Source organism: Cricetulus griseus, chromosome 7 (assembly GCF_003668045.3).
Source record: "Cricetulus griseus strain 17A/GY chromosome 7, alternate assembly CriGri-PICRH-1.0, whole genome shotgun sequence".
Lineage (NCBI taxonomy): Eukaryota > Metazoa > Chordata > Mammalia > Rodentia > Cricetidae > Cricetulus > Cricetulus griseus.
The window spans coordinates 29,190,192-29,213,253 of record NC_048600.1 but is presented as its reverse complement, the minus strand read 5'-3'; the positions used below and the strand labels follow the sequence as shown (position 1 = coordinate 29,213,253).

The 23,062-nt window shown below is 43.8% G+C and overlaps 1 protein-coding gene across 1 annotated transcript; it reads left to right on the top strand.

Moving 5' to 3' along the window:
- Positions 1 to 8,220: 8,220 nt before the first annotated feature.
- On the top strand, positions 8,221 to 22,776 carry Rsad2 (radical S-adenosyl methionine domain containing 2). The gene is made up of 6 exons (XM_027424711.2): positions 8,221 to 8,582; positions 10,957 to 11,118; positions 14,475 to 14,704; positions 16,485 to 16,634; positions 18,212 to 18,244; positions 19,886 to 22,776. Exons 1-6 carry the CDS (start codon positions 8,237 to 8,239, stop codon positions 20,048 to 20,050), a joined length of 1,086 nt encoding a protein of 361 aa, XP_027280512.1. The 5' UTR covers positions 8,221 to 8,236; the 3' UTR covers positions 20,051 to 22,776.
- Positions 22,777 to 23,062: the final 286 nt, after the last annotated feature.

Below are 23,062 nucleotides of genomic sequence, written 5' to 3'. Positions count from 1 at the left end.
GGTGCGTTGCTATCGCCGCTCTGGTCCCCTGGCAACGCCTGCCCTAGAGAATTCCAGCCTCTCCTGAGACATCGGCTTTGTCTAGCTTGGTTCTGTGAAGGCAGGTGCATCTAGCCCGAATTTCAAACTTCTTCCAGGCTACTTATTCCTGACTTGTGAGAAATAGGGGACCTGGAGACTGAGGTGCAAAGGGATGTCCTCACAGAGAAAACACCACACACACACACACACACACACACACACACACACACACACACAGAGAGAGAGAGAGAGAGAGAGAGAGAGAGAGAGAGAGAGAGAGAGAGAGAGCTTCTTTGTGGCCCACCTATGCACAGGCACCTCACTTCGGAGGCCTCCAGGTGCCTAGAGGTATCCTGACCTCAGTTTTCCACGTAATACCTTAAACTTAACCAGTCCTGCAACCAGTTTGGGCAGCTTTTCAGCTTTGCAAATGAAGGACTCCTCCACCAGTGTGCTCCTTACTCACATGGAATCTACTTGCAAACTGGGATGCATAACCAGGTTGTCACATGGAATAGGTGCCATTTAAAATCTGCATTCTCTCTCTCTCTCTCTCTCTCTCTCTCTCTCTCTCTCTCTCTCGTGTCTCGTGTGTGTGTGTGTGTGTGTGTGTGTGTGTGTGTGTGTGTGTGTGTACTTACGTACTAAGTTTTAGGAGTCTCAAGACCACCTTCACTTGCTGGTTCACAGTAAAGATGCATGTCTCATTGATGCTCCCAACTCAGGATTTATCCAAATACAAGGAGGGGTAAGAAGGCCAGAGTGAAAGAACCATCTGCAGAATTGGTAGAGCGAGAAGATGAAATGTGCGGCAGAGTATGGAGAGGGCTGTTCAAGAGTCACATCACCTCCAACGGTGAACTGTAGGGACCCATGTGAAATCAGACACATGACAGAGTATCAGAGTTGGAGGTTATAATTCCTGGAAGTAAATACTTTTGATGTCACACAAAGAAACAAATGAAAGTAACTATGTGCAAGAAATTTTGTTTTTTGGGGAAAAAGGTGCACCTAGACCTAACCCTGACTAGGAAGCACACCAAGAAGTTACTTGGAGTTGTTTTAATAAGGGTGATAACTGTGGCTTTTTCCCATTGGCTAGTGTCCAACCTTTCCAGATTAGCTACAAAAAAACAAAAACAAAAACAAAAATCAATCAATCAAACAAACAAAAACAGGGCAAAGGAAACAAAGAAAAGGGGGAAGGGGCCAGCCTTTCCAGGTCATCAAGTTGCAGAAATGCAGGGGACAAGGTTTTCATTTGTAAAAGTTGCATAAAGCAAAAAGATGAAACAATTTGAATTCTTTTGCATAAAAGTTTTACAAAATTGAGAGATTTGTAGAATGTTGACCATGGACAAGCTAGCTATCTTTGCTAGAAAGCAAAAAGTCAACAACAAAATTCTCACAAACTAATGCCTGTACCCATAACAAAATGCCAGGATCCTCTCAATAGAATGAGATGGAGATCAACTTTGACCTTTGACCTTTGACCTTTGTGTGTTATCACTGGAACAAGTTGGTAAGGGCTGTACACACACACACACACACACACACACACAGAGAGAGAGAGAGAGAGAGAGAGAGAGAGAGAGAGAGAGAGAGAGAGAGAGAGAGAGAGACCCTTCAGAGGGACTGCTTGCCAAGGCTAGAACAGAAACTGCAGTTCTTGGTTTCTTTGGGCTCTTTTAGTGAATGGATAGGAGTCAAATTTTTGCATGCCAATTTAAGGTTCCAAGGAAAGCGAGCCTGGTGGCACCATCTGGTTTGGATTGAATAGTTGTGCCTGTAGCAATTTGCCCATAGGGGCACAGAGTTGAGAAACTAGAAACTGAGAAAATACTTCAAGAAGTCCCTTTGAATGGATGAGTAGATAGATTAATGAATTAACCAGTAGCAGGCTTGTATTCTAGGGAAGATCTATCGCCTTCAGCACTTAGAGAATTTGCTTTCGGTTTCCCAAGGCTGGAAAAGCAGACCTTTCTGTTTCCATTCACAACACTGGCCTATACTCAGCACTTCCTGGTGTCAGACCAAAGGAGAAAAAGATGAAATTATTCTATGCATTCACATATAAGAGAAAAAAAACAAGAAGGGTAAGTTCAAGGCATTGAAATGTAATAATATATTATAAAATGAAAAAGTGACTCAGGGTTTGAAGCCCTAGGTTAGCTATGCTTTAGCTAGTCAATTAATGTAGGAAATAAAGACGACAACAGAAATCAGAGTTGTGAGAACATATGACTGCCCAGAGCCACAGAATGTAAAGGACTCCTCACAGAAAGAACTCATCACATAATTACATGCTAATAAATTTGGTTGTCACTGTATAAATGGAGTCAGAAAATAAGTCAACAAAACAGACTCATGAAGAGTGATGATAGTAGAATCCAGATGCCAGATTAAGTGCAATAAAAGGGTTAAGAAGCTTAGAGCAGGAATGTAAATACCAAGTATCAGGAGAGGGGAGTGTCTCCTAGGTAACTCCAAGTCGGTGGGGGGGGGGGTTGGCAGCTGACAACAAGATAAAGCATGGAGAAGCTGTGCTTTGATCACTATGACAGTTTGATCATGTGACAATTCAGTGACAGATTTCCTAAAGACTATGATGTTTGCAACTCAGTAAACAGATTCCACAGCACAGCAAAGCAGTACAGCCCCTGCTGGAGTGCTATCCCCTCCAGAGTGCATGGAACATGTTAGGAATCACAGGTACTCAGGGGCAAGATCCCTAGCTAAGGAAAAATGCTGGTGGCCTTTGGCTGGTGTCAAAATGTGTTTGAATTGTTTCCCGTATGAGATGCCCAAGGAGAAAAGAGCAAACAGGGGCCTCTATGATGTCAGCCAAGACCCACAGCCACATTCAGCTGTTTGCAGATCCCCTCACCCACCATGGCTTTTGTAAGCCATGACCAGGAATGGACCTCAGTCCCTGAAGGTTGCTGTTCCCCTCCTGGGAAAGTACAGCAGTCATACAGCAGCTTTTGCTAGAATATAGAGGAGGAAAACAGTGAAAGGAGGGTTTGAGAAGAGTCCTGAAAATATCTAGAATCAAGTTATCACGGTCGGGACCAGCCTTCAAGCCATTGTGAACAGCAAGACTGTCAATTAGGCCAAAGGTCAATTTTACAAGTTTTAGATGTCTCCACATTGAGTTTATTGGTCAGTACAAATGACTGTCTTGTAACAAATGCTACATGAGTTCTAGAGGAAGTCTGGGGCTGTGGAGAGGGCCCTGGGGATAAAGAGCACTTGCCAAAAAAGTATGAAGATGTGAGTTTGGAACCTATGTAAGGCCAAGTAGGGTGGAGTGTGTGTGTGTGTGTGTGTGTGTGTGTGTGTATCTGTGAGTGTGTATGTGTGTATACACATACACATCTGTATTGTGCATCTGTGTGTGTCTCTGTGTGTGTGATCCCATGTGTCTTTGTGTGTCTGTGTGTGTGCACACATATCTGTGTCTTCATGTGATCCCAGTGTTCCTAAAGGAGATGGGAAGCCAAGACCAGAGACCCTCTCAGAAATCTGTGGGCATATTAGCCTGAAGTAAACAGTGAAACAACAGGAGACCCTGTCTCAAACAAGGTAGAAGGCAGGGCTCAGCACCCAATGCTGTCCTCTAAACTACACACAACCACAGGAATTTCCCAAATTATGCAGAAACATAGTCTGCACTTCCTCAATCTCTACTCCTGCAATAACAGGAGTTCAAGCCTGCCCTCAGAAACAGGAAGGACTGACTAGTGGGCCCCTGACACCAGGGATTGTCACTTCTTCACTTGTATTAGTTACTGTTCCCTTTGCTGTGGTCAAATACCTGACCTGCATTAACTCAAGGGGAAAAGAATTCCTGTTGGCTCAGGGTGTGATAAGGGATGGTAGGGAAGTTGTGGAAGCAGGGGCATGATGGGGCTGTTCACATTGTGTCCACAGTCAGGAGGCAGAAAGAGATGCATGCTGGGGCTCCATTCTTCTTTCCACTGTTATTTAGTCTGAGTCTACAATTAGAGGATGGTGATGCTCACACTCAGATAGGCCATCCCATCCTACTATTGAAGTTCCTGGAAACATCTGAATATGCAAATGTTTCTATCATAAATCTAAACCTTGTCAAGATGACAGTGAAGATAGCTATCAGGTTTACATTTCACTCACACTTTTTGATATTTTTATTGACAAAACACAAGGAAATTTCAATCAATATGCATCAAAGAAGGAAGATGAAAAGATGAAAGCATGCGTGAATACCTGAATGAATGGATGAATGAATGAATGGAGTAGAAAAAACTGGCCTGCACAGAGAAGTCCTACCAGCAAAGATAGGTAATACTATCTTGGTAGTCAGTTATGAAGCAGTGTGGCCAGTGTTTAAACACCCATTGAGATCTTACTTCCTGAGCAAAGTAGTTGTCCTAAGTTGTAGCATGAATCACCATGCAAACTATGGCACAGTGCTAGGCTCATAAAGGAAGTAGACATTACTCATACTATCACTGTAATCACTGCCCTTAGTGCTTAACCTGCACCAAGCTCCTTGATATTGTGATGTCATGTGTGAGCTATGTACAACTATCTGTGTTGCCCAGATGTATCAGAAGATCAAGCAGAAAAATGGTCAGGCAGAAGAATGGCTAGGTATGGAGCTGAGGGGTGACCACCTGACAAAACACAACAAACAGATGTTCCCGTCATAATACTAAATCTAGTCAAGCTGACAGTGGACAACTATCACATTTGTATTTCATGCATAGTTGATGAAATTTTTTATATGACAACTTCACAAGGCAATCTCAGTCAGGATGCATTAAAGAAAAGGAAGACGGTGTGATGAAAGCATGCCCTAATACCTGAAAGAATGACACAAACAAAATAGATATCGAAATCTACCCTAAAGTGTGTGATTCCAACCCAGCTAGGATTGGTTTTTTCTATTCCACTGGAATAGTTTTCCCCAGCTGCTGATGTCATATGCATGTGCCCTCGCAGAAGAAATTTCTCAAGTTGTGCCAGAGATTACAGCACTTTTAATTCCTCGAGTTTCAAGGACTTGGATCAGATGACCCTGGCATAATCGGCTTCTTTAAACTACAGGGCTATGTTGCTGAGTTTGCTTTCAGTTTCCCAGTGTAGAAAAAAAAATCAGTTTCTGTTTCCATTCACAACAATGACTCAGTGCGTGCGGTGTGCTGTTCCTTCAGGAAAATTAGTATTTCCCCTTTTTTGCAAAGATCTCAGGAGATGTTTGCTGAGAAGAGAGTGAAGCTATCACCCAGACCCCAAGCACAGTACTTCAGCTATATCACCTAATCCCTGAGCACAGTACTTCAGTAGCATGACTCAGCCTTTGGGCACAGTACCACAGCAGCATCACCCAGACCCTGAGCATAGAACCACACCAAAGATTCAGCCAACAGACTTTTTCACTTTTCAAAGAACATATATAAACAGCATTCTCATAAAAAAAAAAGAGAGAGAGAGAAGTGGGTATCTAGAACAGTCCAATTCAGGAATCTGTTACATTTCCTAAGAAAATGTAAAAATGGAAATTGGAATGTGGCTCAAGTGTAAAGAATTTGTAGTGTAAGCATGAGGATCTGTGTTCATATCTCTAGCATCTATGTAAAACAGGCAGACATTGGAGTGCATACCTATAGTCCCAGCAATAAGGAGGGCAAAGGTAGGCAGGTCCCCCGGAGCTTGCTGTAAAGACAGCCTAGTTAAATCTGTTAGCAATCCTGAGGATCTGGCTGTCTCCACGTCCCCAGTGCTGGGATTCCTGGTGGGTGATTCCCCACACACCATTATTTATATAGGTTCTGGGACTCATACTCAGGCCTGCCCCTTCTGAGGTGTTACAGCATGGTCTTTCCCCCTGAGGGTAGAACATACCCACCTCACTGCCTTTTGGAACCAAAGATTTTCTTGTTCACTAATCAGGAAAACAGTGCAGTGGTATCCAAGTCTGTGGTAACAAAGTAGAGCCATTGACGTGGTGCCTTGGTAAAAAGAAGAGGGGAGTGTCACAAGACTGTCACCTGGTATATCAATGTGACTCCCTCCTGCTCTCACTAACTCAAGGGATCTTGGGAAATACTAGGATACATTAGAAGTTTGAGATTAGTTGAAAGGGGACCTGAATGATGCAGTTTCCATGAGTTCCTCATCCATGATGGGGTAGGACTTTGCCAAGGTGCATTTCTTTGCAAGTAGCCAATCCTCCATGCTCTATAAATCTAATAAACTCACTGGCTTACTAAATTGGACTTGGCTAGTATTGAACCTTGGTCCTTCATTGCTGTCCTATCTGAGATGAAAAAAAATCTGTCATTTTCATCGCCTCAGTAAATGTTAATGCAAGACAAGTCAAACCCTTTACCAACAGAGCGATCTTCCCAGCCCCTATGTTGTTTTCTTATCCATCAGTTTGTACATGGGACCTTGGATGTATCCACATCCTAGCCACAGTTAATGTGGGCTTATAGTCATCTCTCTGACAAACAGACTTCTTTTTTTTTAAGATTTTATTTATTTATTATGTATACAACATTCTGCTTCCATGTATATTTGCACACCAGAAGAGGGCACCAGATCTCATAACGGATGGTTGTGAGCCACCATGCGGTTTCTGGGAATTGAACTCAGGACCTCTAGAAGAGCAGTCAGTGCTCTTAACCTCTGAGCCATCTCTCCAGCCCAACAAACTGACTTCTTACCTGGAATAAATAACCAGTATTGGGCATCTGGACCCTAGGAAATGCTGGCTGCCACAACAAGTAAGCCTGAGTACTTCCTGAGAAGCATCATAGGAAGAAGATGCTGTTTTGTTATGCAAGTTTAACATCTTCAAATTCAAATTTGGAATGGTTAACTTTATATATATGCACAGGTATAAAAATTCATGTGTAGACTCAGTATGAAATGTGTCTGGAATTACTACCAGGGCTATAAATGTGGATGAATTGAATGTTGTTATCAGATTTGGGCCATGCCCCCCCACCATCATATGCTATGCAAAATTTCCCCAAATCTGACAAACAAACCATGAAATAAGAATTACACCCCACCTCCAGATGTTTGATAAGGGACGCTCAACCTACAGTCTCTATTTACAGGAGAAAGAAGATGTATTGGAGGCAAGGGAGGAAGAATTGGAAACAATATCGGGTATTAAGAAGGCAAAATGTCCCATTTGAAGAGGCTTTAAAAAGGGTAAACCTGGAAGAATTTCAAAGCCTAGTCATGGTTCTTAATGTGCCTCCACCAGCAACTGCGAACCGTGCTAACTTGCAGTCTTTAGCCATGGTACTGCCTTTTCCTTCTCAGGAGCAGAAGAGACAGTATGGAAAAGGCTCTCTCTACTTCTCCCAAACACTAGAAGAACTAGAAACAACACAAAGAAAACAACTCGAGGAACATGGAGCTCCCAGGGAAAGATGTCAGAGGGGAGTTAGAGCCATCAGAAGACTCCAGAGAATGAACTTGCCTGGAGAAAGGCACCAGCCACAGGCTGCACAATATGAGTGCTGGGATTTCCAAACTGTACCATGATGGCAAAGCCTTCAAAGAAAGAATTTAAAAAATATTTACAATGCATGTCCTCTGACAATATAAAAATAGAAATAACTAATTCCTAAGGAATTGGACTTTAAAATGGTTAACTTTACTTAGTGGAACTTCTCTGCCTTGAAATTTTTTTTCCCTTCATCTTTGAGAGAGCTGCCAGGTACTGCCAAGGTCAGCATACATGATTTGCTACAAAGTTATAAAACTCTAGGTTTTTGCTGGTTTTTTGTTTTCTTTGTTAGGCATAGGTGGGGTGGGTGGGGAAACAAAGAAGAATATTTAAAAATTATGAAGTATGCATAAATATTCGCTACAAGAGCGAATATAACCTGTGAGGAGGTAGCTATGTGTCTGTAAGAACCTTGTTTAGGAACTAGTGGTCGCTGGAATCTTTGCAGAGTCATCAGGACAGATGGTGTTTACACAGGTCATAGGGGCAGCCGTGAGCCACAGAAAGGCAGCAGTTGGCCTCCATCCTGAGCTCCAGTCTTGGCTCCGGATCAACTTTCGTTTTCCGTAAACAGAAACTCTGCTCAGCTGAGACTTACTCAAGGGAGGTGTTCCCTCTGCCTTGTGACAGAATGCACAGGGGGTGTGGCTGGCCCGCAGCTTATAAACCCTTTCAGGCAGCTGCAGGTATGTGCAGATCATCATGGGGATGCTACTGCCCACTGCTCTCGCTGCTAGGCTGCTGAGCCTGTTCCAGCAGCAGCTGGGCTCCCTCTGGAGTGGCCTGGCCATCCTATTCTGCTGGCTGAGAATAGCACTGGGATGGGTAGGTTCTGGAAGGGGACAGTCTCAGCCACAGGTCCCAGCTGAGTCCAAGGAGACCCAGGAAGAACCAGACAGTTCTCAGCCCATGACACCTGTTAGCGTCAACTACCACTTCACTCGTCAGTGCAACTACAAATGTGGCTTCTGCTTCCACACAGCCAAGACATCCTTCGTGCTGCCCCTGGAAGAGGCCAAGCGAGGACTGTTTCTGCTCAAGCAGGCTGGTAAGTTCCTAGCCCAGGCAGAAACCAGGATGCTAATGACAGAGAACAGGGGCTGTACATAGGATGAGGGTGGGGAGGGCTCCATGAGAACAGACACAGCATCACTGGGCAGGCAACAGGCAGTCTTGCATGAATGGGCAAGGAACCTTGTGGAGACATGAAGAATCTCCAGTCCAGGAGATGGCCTGGTCAGGACCATGTAACAAACACTTGCTCCTGTGAACAGAGGTGTGTGGACAGTGGCCCCTGTTCCTCCTGGTGTCAAGAAAGTTGTGTCACTCAAAAAGTTTGCCCAGCAGAATCTGATTTCCAGAAATACTAAGGAAGGAAAGGGGAAGGGAAGACCAAAGTCCCCAGTGTGAACAGCCTGACAAAAATTTCACCCTGTTCCTTGTTGGAAACTTTTTTCTCCCTTAAAAAAGAATCTTTGTGTACACTGGGGGTTTGTGTGTGTGAGCATATGAGTGTGCATGTGTGCATGTGTGTATGCATATGTGTGTGTATGTGTGTGAATGTGTGTGCATGAGTGTGTGTGTGTGTGTGTGTGTGTGTGTGTGTGTGTGTGTGTGTGTGAATCTGGTCATCTGTTTGGCATAGCAAGCCTGTGAACATCAAAGGGTAATTCAAGTGTCAGTCTACTCTTAGCCTTCAACCTTGTTTGGGACAGGATTTCTCTCTGCTGGTGTGCAGTGTTGGTTAGCCTTCAAGCTTGTTTGGGACAGGGTTTCTCTCTGCTGATGTGCAGTGTTCATTAGCATTTGAGCCTCAAAGATTCTCCTCTCTGTTCCCATCTTGAAGTAGGGAGGCTGGCGTTACAAACTCTCACTGCCGTGTTCAGGTTTACTCAGGTATTGGGGACCCAAACAGAAGTTCTCATATTTGTACAGGTAGCAGATCACACACTGAGTCACCTCTCCAACCACAAATAAACCTTAAAATGGTTTGTTGATGGGCATGTCATGGGATTTTTCTACCAAGGTTAGCTGTCCCACTCCATCAATTATTCTCAGGTCTGAATTCAGCAGTGAAGTTCAAATGCAGCATCTTCTCCTCCAAGCCTGCCCTCCCTCCCTCCCTCCCTCCCTCCCTCCCTCCCTCTCCTCCCTCCCTCCCTCCTCCTTCCCTCCCTCCCTCCCTCTCCCTCCTTCCCTTCCTCCCTACCTACCTCCCTTCTCTCTTTTCTCTCTCCATCTTTCTCTCCCCTCTCCCCCTTTCTTCTCTTTCCAGAACACTGACTCACTTAGAGATTGCCTTCTCTTTCTACTTACTCTTTAACTGAAGCACAGTAGACGTGTCTAGGAGTCAAACATGCTAACTATACTTCCAGATGACTCTACCGAGAAGTCTCCCTGGAGCACAGCTGGGAAACAGAATTATTAGCCAGCACTCACTCCAGGTGCAAACCAGCCTCCAGCTACCACCACACTGACCCCATAGGGGCTCCCAACTGGATCTCTGATGCTCACAATAGACTCACCTAGTTCTGTGCTGTGATAACGAAATCATACGGGACACAGCACTGCACAGTAGGATCTGACTCACTCGGCTCCAATCTGCACTGGCTCATTACCCACAGTAAAGACCATGGTTACCTCACTGGGACCTAGGTTAAGGTTTGGTCTTTCCTCACCAGGAATTTTGTAAGGTAGCCACCATCTCTGTTTTCCTCACTGGTGTCTGCTTAAAATGCAGCTTTTGGAGTCACCTGCCCACTCATCTAAGACAGAACCAGACTCCGAGCCCCAACATCACTGCTGAGATGTGGAGTTGGTTTCCAACAACCTAGTTGGCAGATAGAAAGAGCAGAGTCACAAAATACCACAGTGGTTTTCCTCCTGCTTTAGGACAGTGAGTGGAACCCACAATTACTCATAGTGGCATTAATATTGGGAAACAGGATGGGGTAAAAGGAGAATAACGATTGGTTTCATTTCATTAATTTTACCATAAGGAAATGTTAATTTTTGTCTTTAAAATTTTTGTCTTTCTCTCTCTCTCTCTCTCTCTCTCTCTCTCTCTCTCTCTCTCTCCTCTCTTTCTCTCTCTCTCTCCACACACACACATATGCACACATATACTAAAAAACAAAGTGATAATATTTATTTTATGCATGTGTGTTTTGGTGTCCCTAGAGGCATAGGAACCCCTGGAGTGAATCCAAGGTGGGCACTGAGAACTGGACTCTGGTGAGCACTGGAACTGGACTCCAGTGGACACTGGAACTGGACTCTGGTGGGCACTGGAACTAGACTGACTCTGGTCCTCTGAAAGAGCAGTAGATGGTGGTCACTGCTGAGTTATCTTTCCAGTCTCAAAAAAAAAAAGTAAAGTAGGTATTTGGAAAATGTAAAACTATAGCTTTTGTCCCTTACAGGTATGGAGAAGATCAACTTTTCAGGAGGAGAACCCTTCCTGCAGGACAGGGGTGAATACGTGGGCAAGCTTGTAAAGTTCTGCAAGGAGGACCTGGCCCTGCCCTCCGTGAGCATCGTGAGCAATGGCAGCCTCATCCGTGAGAGGTGGTTCAAGGACTATGGTGAGTTTCCTGGGGTGGTACCTTGGTCACCGTGGCTCATACTGTTGACCCCCACATTTCCTCCCTTTCTGGGCTCCAGGCCACAGCATGTGGGAAACCGGGAGGAAAGAAAATCTAATTTAATCTTGTTTATTCTACTATCTCCTAAGCTGTGTGTGGTGTTGGGTTATTTTGTTTCTGCTGGATGCTAATAAGCAGGTATGGGGAAACAGATAACAGAACAAGTCAACATACAGATCATTGCTACGCCTTCTAATTTATCGCTAAGGTCTAAACTTAGCCATTACTGAGGAAAATCAACACAATCTATAGCTATATAAATGTCTCTGTTAGAGATGGGGCATGGTAGTGAACACCTTTAATGCCAGCACTCGGAAGGCAGAGACTGATCTCTGTGAGTATGAGGCTAGCCTGATCTATAATAGTGAGTCTAGCACAGCCAGGGCTATCTAGTCAGACTTATTTTTATATCTTTGTTAGGACTAAGCTGATTGCAAGTCCAGTTACATTAGAAGCTCATAGCACATGGACTGGCTAAATTTAGGGGCTGTTAAGATTTTCTGAGAACCACAATGATTGAGTTGTTCATGTTTGAGGTGTCTTCGGAGCAATACATGGCATGAGGCAGATTAAAACAAAACAAAACAAAACAACATGCAGTTATGACTACTTTCAATTTAGAAGACAGTTAAAACCTCCCTTTCTCTGCTCTTGCTCTGTGACTCTGTAGAGTTCTGAAGTCATTCAAAGGGAAGGCTGGCACTTTTGGTTGGAGACACTGACCAGATACATCCACCTGCAGGGAGAGTCTGTGCTTGTGGGTGAAGGCTGCCTATGAAGTTTGGGCAGGCAAGGAGGATTCTTAGAATCAGGGGCAGTGAGTCATGGAAGAATGTACTGGGGTCGTACATTAAACCAGACATCTGTGAATGGAGGCACTGGATGGAGACCTCTGGGAGGTACAAAGTGAGAGAGAAAGATGACAGAAGCAGTGTGAACAGAAAGCAGAGGACCATGTCTTGGAGGGTGTACCTGGGCAGCAGTTGTCCTTTACAATAGGCACAACATATCTGTCTCTGTGACAAGGATTGTGGACAGTACAATTACTGCAGTACAGTGTCAGAGATTGGCCACCCAGAAATAGTCATGTGACCCACCAGCATCATCGCCTAGAGAGGGGAACACACAGACTGCAAAGCCAAATACAAGGCTCTCTTCATAGTCAGGTAGCTACCAATTACAAATGTTAATTGGCTTTTATACTAGATGGAAACTTGTCTATCCTCAAATTATCTCGGGTGCATTAAACAATATTCTGTGTTAACTATACCAATTATAAATGTCTACAAATAACTTGAATTTGGACCTATGTGAATGGGCGTTAGGAGAAGCTGGTCAGAGTCCCCAAACCCCTCCAAGTTTGGGAGTTTGCTAGCAGGACTGTCAAGACTCTTTCAGTCTGGGCGTATATAGAGGAAGATAACAGTGGGGCCCAGGTGTGCACGACTGAGTCTAGATAGGACATCTATTTCTGAGCCCATCTCTAACTGAGCCCACATGGATTTTCTTTCTCTCTAGCAGTGAACATCAGGCAATGTTTGGGTTGTCTCCACACAGACGACTCACATCAGTATTGGATCAGAGGGAGTCATAGAATGCTGGTTACTCAGCAGGCGTACATAAGTGACCAGTCATATCCACCAGGATCCCAATAATACATGCAAGCACATCCTATATGTGTCTACACAATCCTGACACATGGCCCCATGCCTGAAGTTTGCACACATCACCCACTATTGTTATACATGCTAGAGTAGCAGCCATGTATGCAGGGGCTGCACAGTACCCTACCAGAGCCTTGCTCTTCTGGGAAAACACAAGCACTGAGCAAACAGACCTGCTCTATCAAATGATTCCTCCAAAGAGCTGTGACCAGGAGGAGGGGACATCACAGAGACATAGCTAAAGGAGGAAGGGACACCAAAGAGACACAGCTTAAAGGTGGAGAGGACATCACAGAGACACACCTGAAGGAGGAATGGACACTGCAGAGACATAGCTAAAGGAGGAGGGGACATCACAGAGACACAGCTGAAGGAGGAAGGGATACCGCAGAGACACAACTAAAGGGGGAGAGGTTTCAGGATGAAGCAATGGACTCATAGGTGCTCAGTGCCCTTGTCAATCAGTCAGCCATGGTGCTCCTGGTTTTTATGTGTTTGGTTTAAGCTTCTGTTTCCCCCTTGGTTTTGTTAGAGACTACGTGTATGGTTACCTCATCCTGGTGTGACATCCTTTTAGGAATTTACTTGAGGTCAAGTTTTGGAACACTTTGAGTTGTTTTAAATAACAGGAAATTCGTGTGTGTGTGTGTGTGTGTGTGTGTGTGTGTGTGTGTGTGTGTGTGTGTGTGTGTGTGTGCCTGTGCATGCATTATACCTAAAATAAGCCTTTCCACAATTATAGAGTAGTATCTGAAAGAAAGATTGGAACTCTTGGCTTCCACAGTGTGAAAAGAATTATAAGGCAAAATGGAGAAGTTTGGAAATTCTCAACAACCAGGAGAGCTCAAGCTTGGTCACCTGCAAGGAACATTTCAGCCCTAAGGATATTCACTCTTCTTAGGCAGGGGAGGGCAGGGAGCAGGCAAGGAAGAGGGTGTCCAAAGAAATACAGAGCAAACTTAAGCTACACCAACACCAAGATAAGTTTCAGTATTTTATAGGTCTTTAAATGACTCAATCTTATCCGAACTCTTAATGCATGGCCTTGCAGGGTGGGGCCTGTTTGTTCCGTGGTTCCTGTACCCAGCTCCCCTTTTATCTGGGTTTTTCTTAGCCCCTACATCACTTGTACCTGACATAGTACAGAGTGTCTGCAAATATTTACACAGTGAACAAAATGTAAAAGGCAGGTCAAGAGGAAGCTCATGAGCCTGGCAAAATTACCAGATATCCATGACACAATTCTGTCTGTGTGCTGGGCAAAGCAAGCCTATAACTGTTCATAGTTAATAGAAATAGACTTCATAATTTATATACTCTCTATGATGGAACCAGGGAAAACCCTTACTAAAATATGCTAATGTTTATTCATGCATATGCATATACACAGAATTTAAATTTGCTCACCTTAAGTAGCTCTGTGATTTCATTATGCACATATATATTTTAATGATAATATACACACCAAGTGTAATTCACATCTCTGACTTTCACCAGTTCAAGACCAGGAATCAGGAAATTCTTTAAAACATAGCTGGGAACATGATGCACTTTACTGTAAAGAGATGTAAATTAATGCGAGGGCTCAAGGAGCATATTATTACCATTATTATTATTATCATTTTCCTGCAGGTGACTATTTGGACATTCTTGCTATCTCCTGTGACAGCTTCAACGAGGAAGTCAATGTTCTCATTGGTCGAGGTCAAGGGAAAAAGAACCATGTGGAAAACCTCCAAAAGCTGAGGAAGTGGTGCAGAGACTACAAGGTGGCTTTCAAGATCAATTCTGTCATTAATCGCTTCAACGTGGATGAAGACATGAATGAACACATCAAGGCTCTGAACCCTGTCCGCTGGAAGGTAAAGCCACACTGGAGCATGTTTAACTTTAATCCCCAAAACACTCTGGGGTAGTTTGGTTCTGTGACACTGAAAACAAACAGGAACACTGGGAACTCTGGAACTTTCTGGCCAAGACCCTGACTCTTACCTCTATTAAGTTTACATCCTCACTGTTCTTTGTTTTGTGTCTGTTTCCAAAATCTTGAAAATGGTCCTTTTCAGGAATTTTCTGAGAGTAAATGTCGAGGTCGTGCTAGGTGCTTGGAGACACTTTGAAGAATAGATTATCAAGAAAACATTTCTTCCCATTCATGGCTTGTGTATGGATGGGGCTAGATACTCTTCATAAATTCCGATGCTCTTGAGTTTACACTGGGGGCAATGTCATCCTTTATTCCTAAATGCATTCCTTAGATCTGGCCAGATAGCAGCCACTAAAAGTCCCAGGCTGACAAGGATACAAGCCAGCCTATCAGAGATAGGACCCACTATACACAGGGGGAAATCCACTACAAATTCAAGTTTTCTACCCCTGGCTGCTCAGAACTCCCCAAAGTGGTTGCTTAGAAAGCAGCTTCTTGGATTTCTTCATATATCCACTGATGTCCCCTAAGGGCAGGCCTGGTTGGGAGGGTTGGTGTGTGCTTGTATTTTTAACAAGCCACATGGCTACCCTTGTGTAGTTCCTTTGAATCTGTGCCTGGAGACAGAGCAGACCCACCTGAGGATAAGATTGGGAATTGAGTTTTGGAAAGAACTAGAACTCAGAGGGTGCATGTTCCGTGACACTTGTGTGTGGAGAACTTGGGAAGGTGGGGCACACCAAGCTTAACCACAAAACATCATGGAACAAGTTGCATTTGGTTGTGTTTTGAAAGCAGGAAAGAATTTCCACATGTGGGGCTGACCTAGGCAAGAAGGTCTAAGCTAGGCCAGAGTCATGCTTACCCAAGAAAAACTGTCATCTCAAGGGCACTGTGAATCTCTTTAGATGCCAAATGAGCCAAGACAGTGGGGGATGAGGACAGGACATTTGTTTTCATTGTTGACTGTAATATGTTTGGGGATAGGTTAGGAGGAAGCTAAAAATATTAAATACTTTAAAGATTTTTTCATACACTAGATGTATTAAAATTGAATGTCAATGACATCTTCAGGCACAGAATAGATGGAAAACATCTCAAGAAAGATGAATGGTAGACAGAGTCATGACAAAGAGAGACAGAGACCTTCTTGAATAGAGGGACCCAGAGACACCCAAGACTTGTCCCTCTAGTCACCTTTCAGGATGCTCATCTTTTCTCTCTCTCTCTCTCTCTCTCTCTCTCTCTCTCTCTCTCTCTCTCTCTCTCTCACCTTGGTGCTACATTGACTCATGCTGCCCCTCACTAGTCTCCCTTCACCCTCTTATTCTTAAAATTCATTTATACATTTTCCCTCCTTGCTCTGGATCCTTCTCTTATGGCCTTTCCTTACATTCCTCTGGCTTCCTGGCAAGTCATTTCAAGATTCTGGCTCTCAGTGGTAAGGGTAAATTCCTGCATCTTCTTTGAAACCTCTGATATCTGTGGGCTCTTGACCGACATACGCAATGCTCCAAGGGGAAGCATCTGTACTTCATTAGCTCCATCACTCATGGCTCAGAACTTCACATTCAAAGACCTCATAGACTTAGCAGTGATTGGCAATTGTATTCCATGATTGCTAGTCCTGAACTGTGTAGGATCTGTTCCTTGCAGGCTTGGAGTGAATGGCAGTGTAAGGCTCTTTGTCTAACAGATGCTTTATCCTCTTCCAGGTCTTCCAGTGCCTCCTAATTGAGGGTGAAAACTCTGGAGAAGATGCCCTGAGGGAAGCAGAAAGATTTCTTATAAGCAATGAAGAATTTGAAGCATTCCTAGAACGTCACAAAGAGGTGTCCTGTTTGGTGCCCGAATCTAACCAGAAGGTTGTATGCAGTAGAAGCTGCCATGTTCACTACCTCATAGCTACACTGATGCAAAGTGGGGGATGGAGTGACTCTCTCCTGAGAGCTTTGCAATTTGCCATCTTGTTATTCTAGACATACTGGAAGGAGAAAGGGGTGGAGTGCTATCAATCTTAGAGTCAAAGAGATGGAGGTCCACTATGGCCACCTGTCATCTGGGGGTGGGGTTCTTCAACAACATTGATATTTTCTTGTACCCAAGAATGGGTTTGACAAGGCCACCACAGAGATGATGTGATTAGATGTATAATTGCATCGATGACTCTAATATAAAACACACACACACACACACACACACACACACACACACACACACACACACGATCTCTGTGTGTTTGGGAAGCTTGTGAGTAGGGCTAACTGAATGTGTCCATGTTTGTGTCAGCTTCATTACAATGATCCCTTAAAACCTCTCTAGTGATTATTTTAAAAGTTGGATAAAACATAAAAGAAATGGTTTTCCAATTCTCAGGGTCTATATCCAAAATTGCCAAGGAGCAGGGTTGCACTCCACTCCTTTATGATTTTATGTGTGCCTTTTGTTGTTGTTGTTTGCTTGTTGTTGTTTGATAGTGATGCTGGAGGTGATTTTCACAGTGTGGTGCAGAGATGGTTTACTGGGGCACAGACTGTGTTCCCTGCATGGCAAGAAATATTAACTGGTCTAGAAATGTGTCTGACTTGGGAGACTGCCTACTGAGCATGTTGGAAGCTCTGGATTCAATCCCCAGCATAGCTAAAAAGTCATTGCAAGTTTATAACCCAACATTCAAGAGGTGCAGCAGGAAGGTTCAAAACTCAAGGACATCCTTGGCCATGTAGTGAGTTTGAGGTCAGCCTAGCCTACCCAATGCCCTATCAAGGAGGATGAGGAGTAGGGAGGAGGGGAGAAGGAAGGAGGGAAGAGGAAAGGAAGGGAAATGAGGAAAGAAGAAAGGAAACATGAGGGGGGAAGAAAATTAGTATTACTTACTGCCTAGCTCTTATTAGGGGGAAGAGTGTCACAACCTCCATGCAGAAAGTAACAGCAGTGCCCAGTGCACCCGAGAGTGCAAACCAGATACAAATTAGGAGCAACACCAGGAGCATCAGAAATGCTATCCTCTGCAGAGAGCCTGGCCTCAACATTGAAAACCTTGGAGATTCCTTGAAGGGTGGCCACTGGGGTGAGGGCTGAGAGATGAAGACAACAGCAGTCCTGGAAGCAGCTGGAGGGGTAGGAGAAGCCAGGCTGCTCAAAGCAGCCTGCGGGGTAAAATTCTTTTGGTCTGAGGCAGGAAAATCCAGAATGACTGGATGGACTGGATCCGGCAGACCCTCCACTGCTGAGGGCCACTCCAATGGCCTACAAATAGATGGGGAATACGGAAGCTGAAAATTCAGCACATACACTCGCGCGCGCGCGCGCGCGCGCGCGCGCGCGCGCACACACACACACACACACACACACACACCATAGGAGTGGCAGCCAGTGGGGCATACAAAGTAAACAATGCATGTTGTATGAAAACTAAATTTTGATTCTGTTTCCTCTGCAGATGAAAGACTCCTACCTTATTCTGGATGAATATGTGAGTATTCCCATGGGCTATAAAATCAATGGAAAGCTAGCAGCTCAGAAATGCCAGAGTGTGCCCAAATGTGCTCATTCTGAACACATCTCAGTGCCCAGTGCCTCTCTGGTGGTTGTATTGTCAGCATGGTAGAGCCCTGGCTTCTTCACATGCCAAGTTCTCTATCAGCTCTATCCAGGACATTATCCTGGACCTGGATTGGTGTTAGCTACCAGGAGATGACATCCCAGGTAGCCATGTCTCTGCAGATGTCATAGGGATGTCACACTTAGTAGACCCCTTCACTGTGTGGTCTGGCAAGGGTTTGAGGATTGCACTGTGGCAGCACCCTGTCTCCTATACTCCACACTATCTTGGATAACCCAGGTGCTGCCAACACCTCCATTGTACATGAACCTTGACAATGGGAGGAAGTCTTATTGTTCCCTCCAGACACCATCAATATCATCTCTGAGGTCATTGCTTCCAAAGGAAAACCCACCCTTATTTTAAAAAGGAAAGAAATCATACTTGTTTTCCTTTTCTTTGTTGTTGTTATTTAGAACTTTGGATTTACAGCTTTGCTGATATTCCCAGTAGAGGACAGATGATTCCATTCCAGGCTGCATTTTTTTTAAAACAAACTATGAAAAGAACCAAGGGCTTGGTATTGAACTTGGCATTTTGAGAAATACTGAGAAGTATTTGTTATAACTTTTGTGTTTTATCATTTTCAAGTTGATCTATGATAAATTGCAGCAATTTTGTTTATTGTCAACATGAGTTTTATGCAACATAAGGGGGAAGGTGGTCATAGAAATACTCAGTGTATGAGTCTAAGGTAAAGAAAGAGGACAGCGGAAGTTATTTTGGACTGTAAATTGTCATGACTGGCTGGGGATTTTGACACTCTTTAGTTTACCTTGTGATCTCCACATAGCTGGAACAAAAGTGGATGGATCAAAATTTGTTGTTTTTTCCAACTGGATAACTTTGTGATTCAGCACACACTACCCAATCCCTACAGGAATGTTCAGTGTAGACGCACGCAAGTTCGATGACCTCATCCCTGCCTGCATGTTGGAAAGGAAAGAGTCACAGGAAGGCAAATGGATAGGATGTGTTGGGGAACTTCTATCCTTGACCTGGCTCTTGCTCGCCTCAGTAGCCTCGGTCTTGCCCTTTCAGGAGAAGCCTCTGTGAGGATTCACACCACACACACACACACAGCAGCTGTTTCCATGAGGTCACTCAGCTGAGCTTCCTCACAACACAGTGCTGTGGCTTTGTGCTCTACCCTGCCATGTGTTCACATTTACCTCAGTACACAGTGTCTAAACAAATTCAGATGTCCTCATTTAGGGGAAGTCTGTTCTTAATGTCCACTGCACTCCAACAGAGGATCCAGTCCTTGGGTACTTAAACTGTACTGTTCATGACTCTCGGCTGCCCTTATATATGGTCAATCCACCCTCTATGTGGGTGTGAGTTGTATGAGTTGGGGATGGAGCCTGAGGATTTAAGAGACTATCTTAGATTCAATACACATTTGACATGGTTGGGTTGTCAGAAGTACTTTCAAAAGGATACCTACCCTCCGTTGGGTTTTACAGGGTAAACCCTACTGAAACATACTTACTTCTACCTTGTGTTTCCCAGATGCGCTTTCTGAACTGTACTGGTGGCCGGAAGGACCCCTCAAGGTCCATCCTGGATGTTGGGGTGGAAGAAGCAATAAAATTCAGTGGATTTGATGAAAAGATGTTCTTGAAGCGTGGGGGGAAGTACGTATGGAGCAAAGCTGACCTGAAATTGGATTGGTGAACTTGAGACTAGGAGACTCTGAGCAGCATCTGGGAGGTCCATGTGCAGCTGTTCTCCACCACCCAAGGTTCCTGGTCTTTCTCCAGTTATGAAAACCTGATTCCCTGTTTCACATCCTCTGGCCGTCTGTGGATTATCTTTGCTGAGAATGAAGACTGTTTGTTTGTTTGTTCCAGTTTGACTTAACTAAGAAAGGGGTAAAAACCACACAATGACAGCTTGTAAAGCAGATAATCTGCCTGCATGCAGAGACAGAGTTTGGTTCACAGAGAAGCAAGGTGCAGAGGTCCTAAAGACCAATGTTTTTCATTTGTATTTGAATTTTTAAGGAATTTTACTGTGAATCCCTCATTTCCTTTTCCCCCCACTTGAGAGCGTGAGTTATTTTCTGCTAAATATGCCAGTTTTGTCGCCAGGAAACATCACAAAACATGTCCTCCAATTACTATTCTAATGCTTCTCTGCTTTGGAACGTTGGACTTTTGACTCGGAAGTATAGGAAGAATCAAGACACATCCAAAGGGCCACAGATGAGACCTCTTAATCATGGGCCAAGAGCTCGTGGAAGGAACTATTCCAGAATCTGATGGTGCTGCATGAAAGATGGCTGTTTCACACTGTGCCAGCTCCTCCAGGATTCCTTACAAAACCGAGATACACTTTGCCTTTTACCACATGGGCATGGGGGTGGCACTTGTGCAGCTGTCCCCTCCTGGTATTGAGGCTGCCCGAGTCTGTCACAATAAAACAAGAGTTTGAGTAGGAGGTCTTTATTTCACTCTGAAAAGCAACAATGGCGTGTGTTGGTGCATTCCATATAAGTCGTGGAAGCATGGGCAGGAAGGACACTGTTGGGAATATGGAGTGTGGCTGGCTTGGTATAAAAATACCTGTGGCCCAAAGAACTCTGAAATGAGGCTCAGTCCAGGTTGATGTAAGAAGAACCTGTTCCTCCTCTACACCAAAAAGGCAGAAGAGACAATGTGACTGAGTCAAAATCCTCTTCTCTTGCAAGTATTTCATGAAGTTTATCAAACCAGGACAGCATCTCACTACCTGTAAAATAATTATTTCCTGTCCCAGAGCAAAAGTCCCTGAAAGTTTTGTTTTGCCCAAGAAATTTAACACTGCTGAAATTCCACTGCTCCCACTAGAGGGCGCTGAGACGTCAGACTTCATTAAGCATCAGAAATTTTGCTTTGGAGTCTATTTTTAGGACTTGGTAAATTTTGGTTCTGTTCCTCCATTGTTTGCTCGTGTGTGTGTGTGTGTGTGTGTGTGTGTGTGTGTGTGTGTGTGTGTGTGTGTGTGTGTGTGTGTCTGTGTGTGTGTGTGTGTTTGGATAAGTGCCAAGAGTTTGGTAAGGAACTGGAATTGTGAGTATTTTTCTCACAAAAGATGTTCATACTTCAGTTAGGTCACTATAATTCAACTGAGATATACTTTTGTTTCATCAAAAATAGGTCAGTGTTCTGTATTTTCTATTTTGTTTGTGTGCTTGTTTACCTTTTTTATTATTTTTGCTTGAAGCTAGATATAGCTATGATGTAGCCCAGGCTAGCCTGGAATTCATGATCCACTCTGCCTAACTTCCCCAGTTCTAGGAATAACATTTGTATGTCACCCAACTCCTATACAAATATTTTAAAGAGAAGTTTGAGCCACATTTTTCCCTTCAGATTTTGATTTTTTTTTAGTTAAGTTCTGTGTAGTCAGCTTACCTGGGAAAGGACATGGGCATATGCCCACTTGGTCATGTGACAGGAAAGCAAACTTGGAGCCGAAGCCCACCTTCTGAGTTGGAGTATATTTTCCTCTAGCCTAGGGCATGTGTATGCCTCTTTCCCCTAAGGAAAAGCAACATGAAGAGTGAAAATTTGGGAAATGAACCATCCTAAATGTACCCCACCCTGCTTCTCCTACTCCTAACCCCTTATGCATAGACAGGATATGTTAGACTTCTATGCTTAAAATACTCAAAAATTCCCCCTTTCTTAAAGGAAAGAATTATGATATTTTATCATCATACTAGAAATCAAATTTGGATTAAATCATGCATTGGTTTACTTTCTCAGTTTCAAATCTGGATATTCATTTTGTGAAACTTATGCTTTTTTTCATTTTTTGAGACAGGTTTCTCTGTGTAGCTTTGGAGAAACATACGTTTTTTACTGGGAAAGTGAAGAGTTATTTAGCAGACATTTGCTAAGTGTTACAGACAGGGAGTTTGTGTCAGATGACCGCTTGACTTAGGATGGTAATGCTACGAAAGGGGGTTTATATAAAACTTTGGAGGATAAGGCATCTCACACTGATTGTAAAGCCCCCTGATGTCTCTTTTATATAGTGTTAAGTAGTAAAATCATGGACTGTTTTCTTGTACATTGGAAGCCGAATGGTGTTATTTGCCTAAATTATTTGAAAGAAAAATGGGCTCAGGTTTGATTTGCATTGGATTTTGGGGTCTAATTGTTGCAATGATAAACAACAAAACAATGGAATCCAGCAGCAATAATTCAGCTCATACCTTACCCTCTTGATGAACTTATATTGTTTTATATGCTCTTTTAAAACACAGAACAATAATTAGAGTATCTTCAGATGAGGTTTACTATTGGGGCATATATGTATATATGTTTCCCTGAAGAATTACATTGTGTTTTGAAGCATTGGTCTAATGTATGGTAACATGTTTGGTGTATTAAAATGTTTTGCACATGACCTAAGATTTCGTATTAATCTCTTTGGTGTGATACAGTCACGTGTACTCACTATGCACTTTTGCATAGTGAGCTCACTAGAAGCCAGTTCACATTAAAACTCAACCAAGTTAAGGATACTCTTGACTCAATACAACCCACTCTGCAGCAGGGCTGCATGGAGCTGAGCCCCTGGAGAAAAATGTCTTCCTAACATGCCAAAAATGTTTGGAAGCCGAGAAATCAAAACTTTGATGATCTTAGAAGGACAGCCATGCAGCTGGCCAGGGAAGGTTGTCCCCAAGCCCTTGCT

Excerpts from the sequence above, each read along its gene's own strand:
- Rsad2 (XM_027424711.2), top strand. The coding sequence starts at position 8,237 with ATGGGGATGCTACTGCCCACTGCTCTCGCTGCTAGGCTGCTGAGCCTG. Across the intron at positions 8,583-10,956 it reads GTTTCTGCTCAAGCAGGCTG|GTATGGAGAAGATCAACTTT; the intron begins GTAAGTTCCTAG and ends TGTCCCTTACAG. Across the intron at positions 11,119-14,474 it reads GAGGTGGTTCAAGGACTATG|GTGACTATTTGGACATTCTT; the intron begins GTGAGTTTCCTG and ends ATTTTCCTGCAG.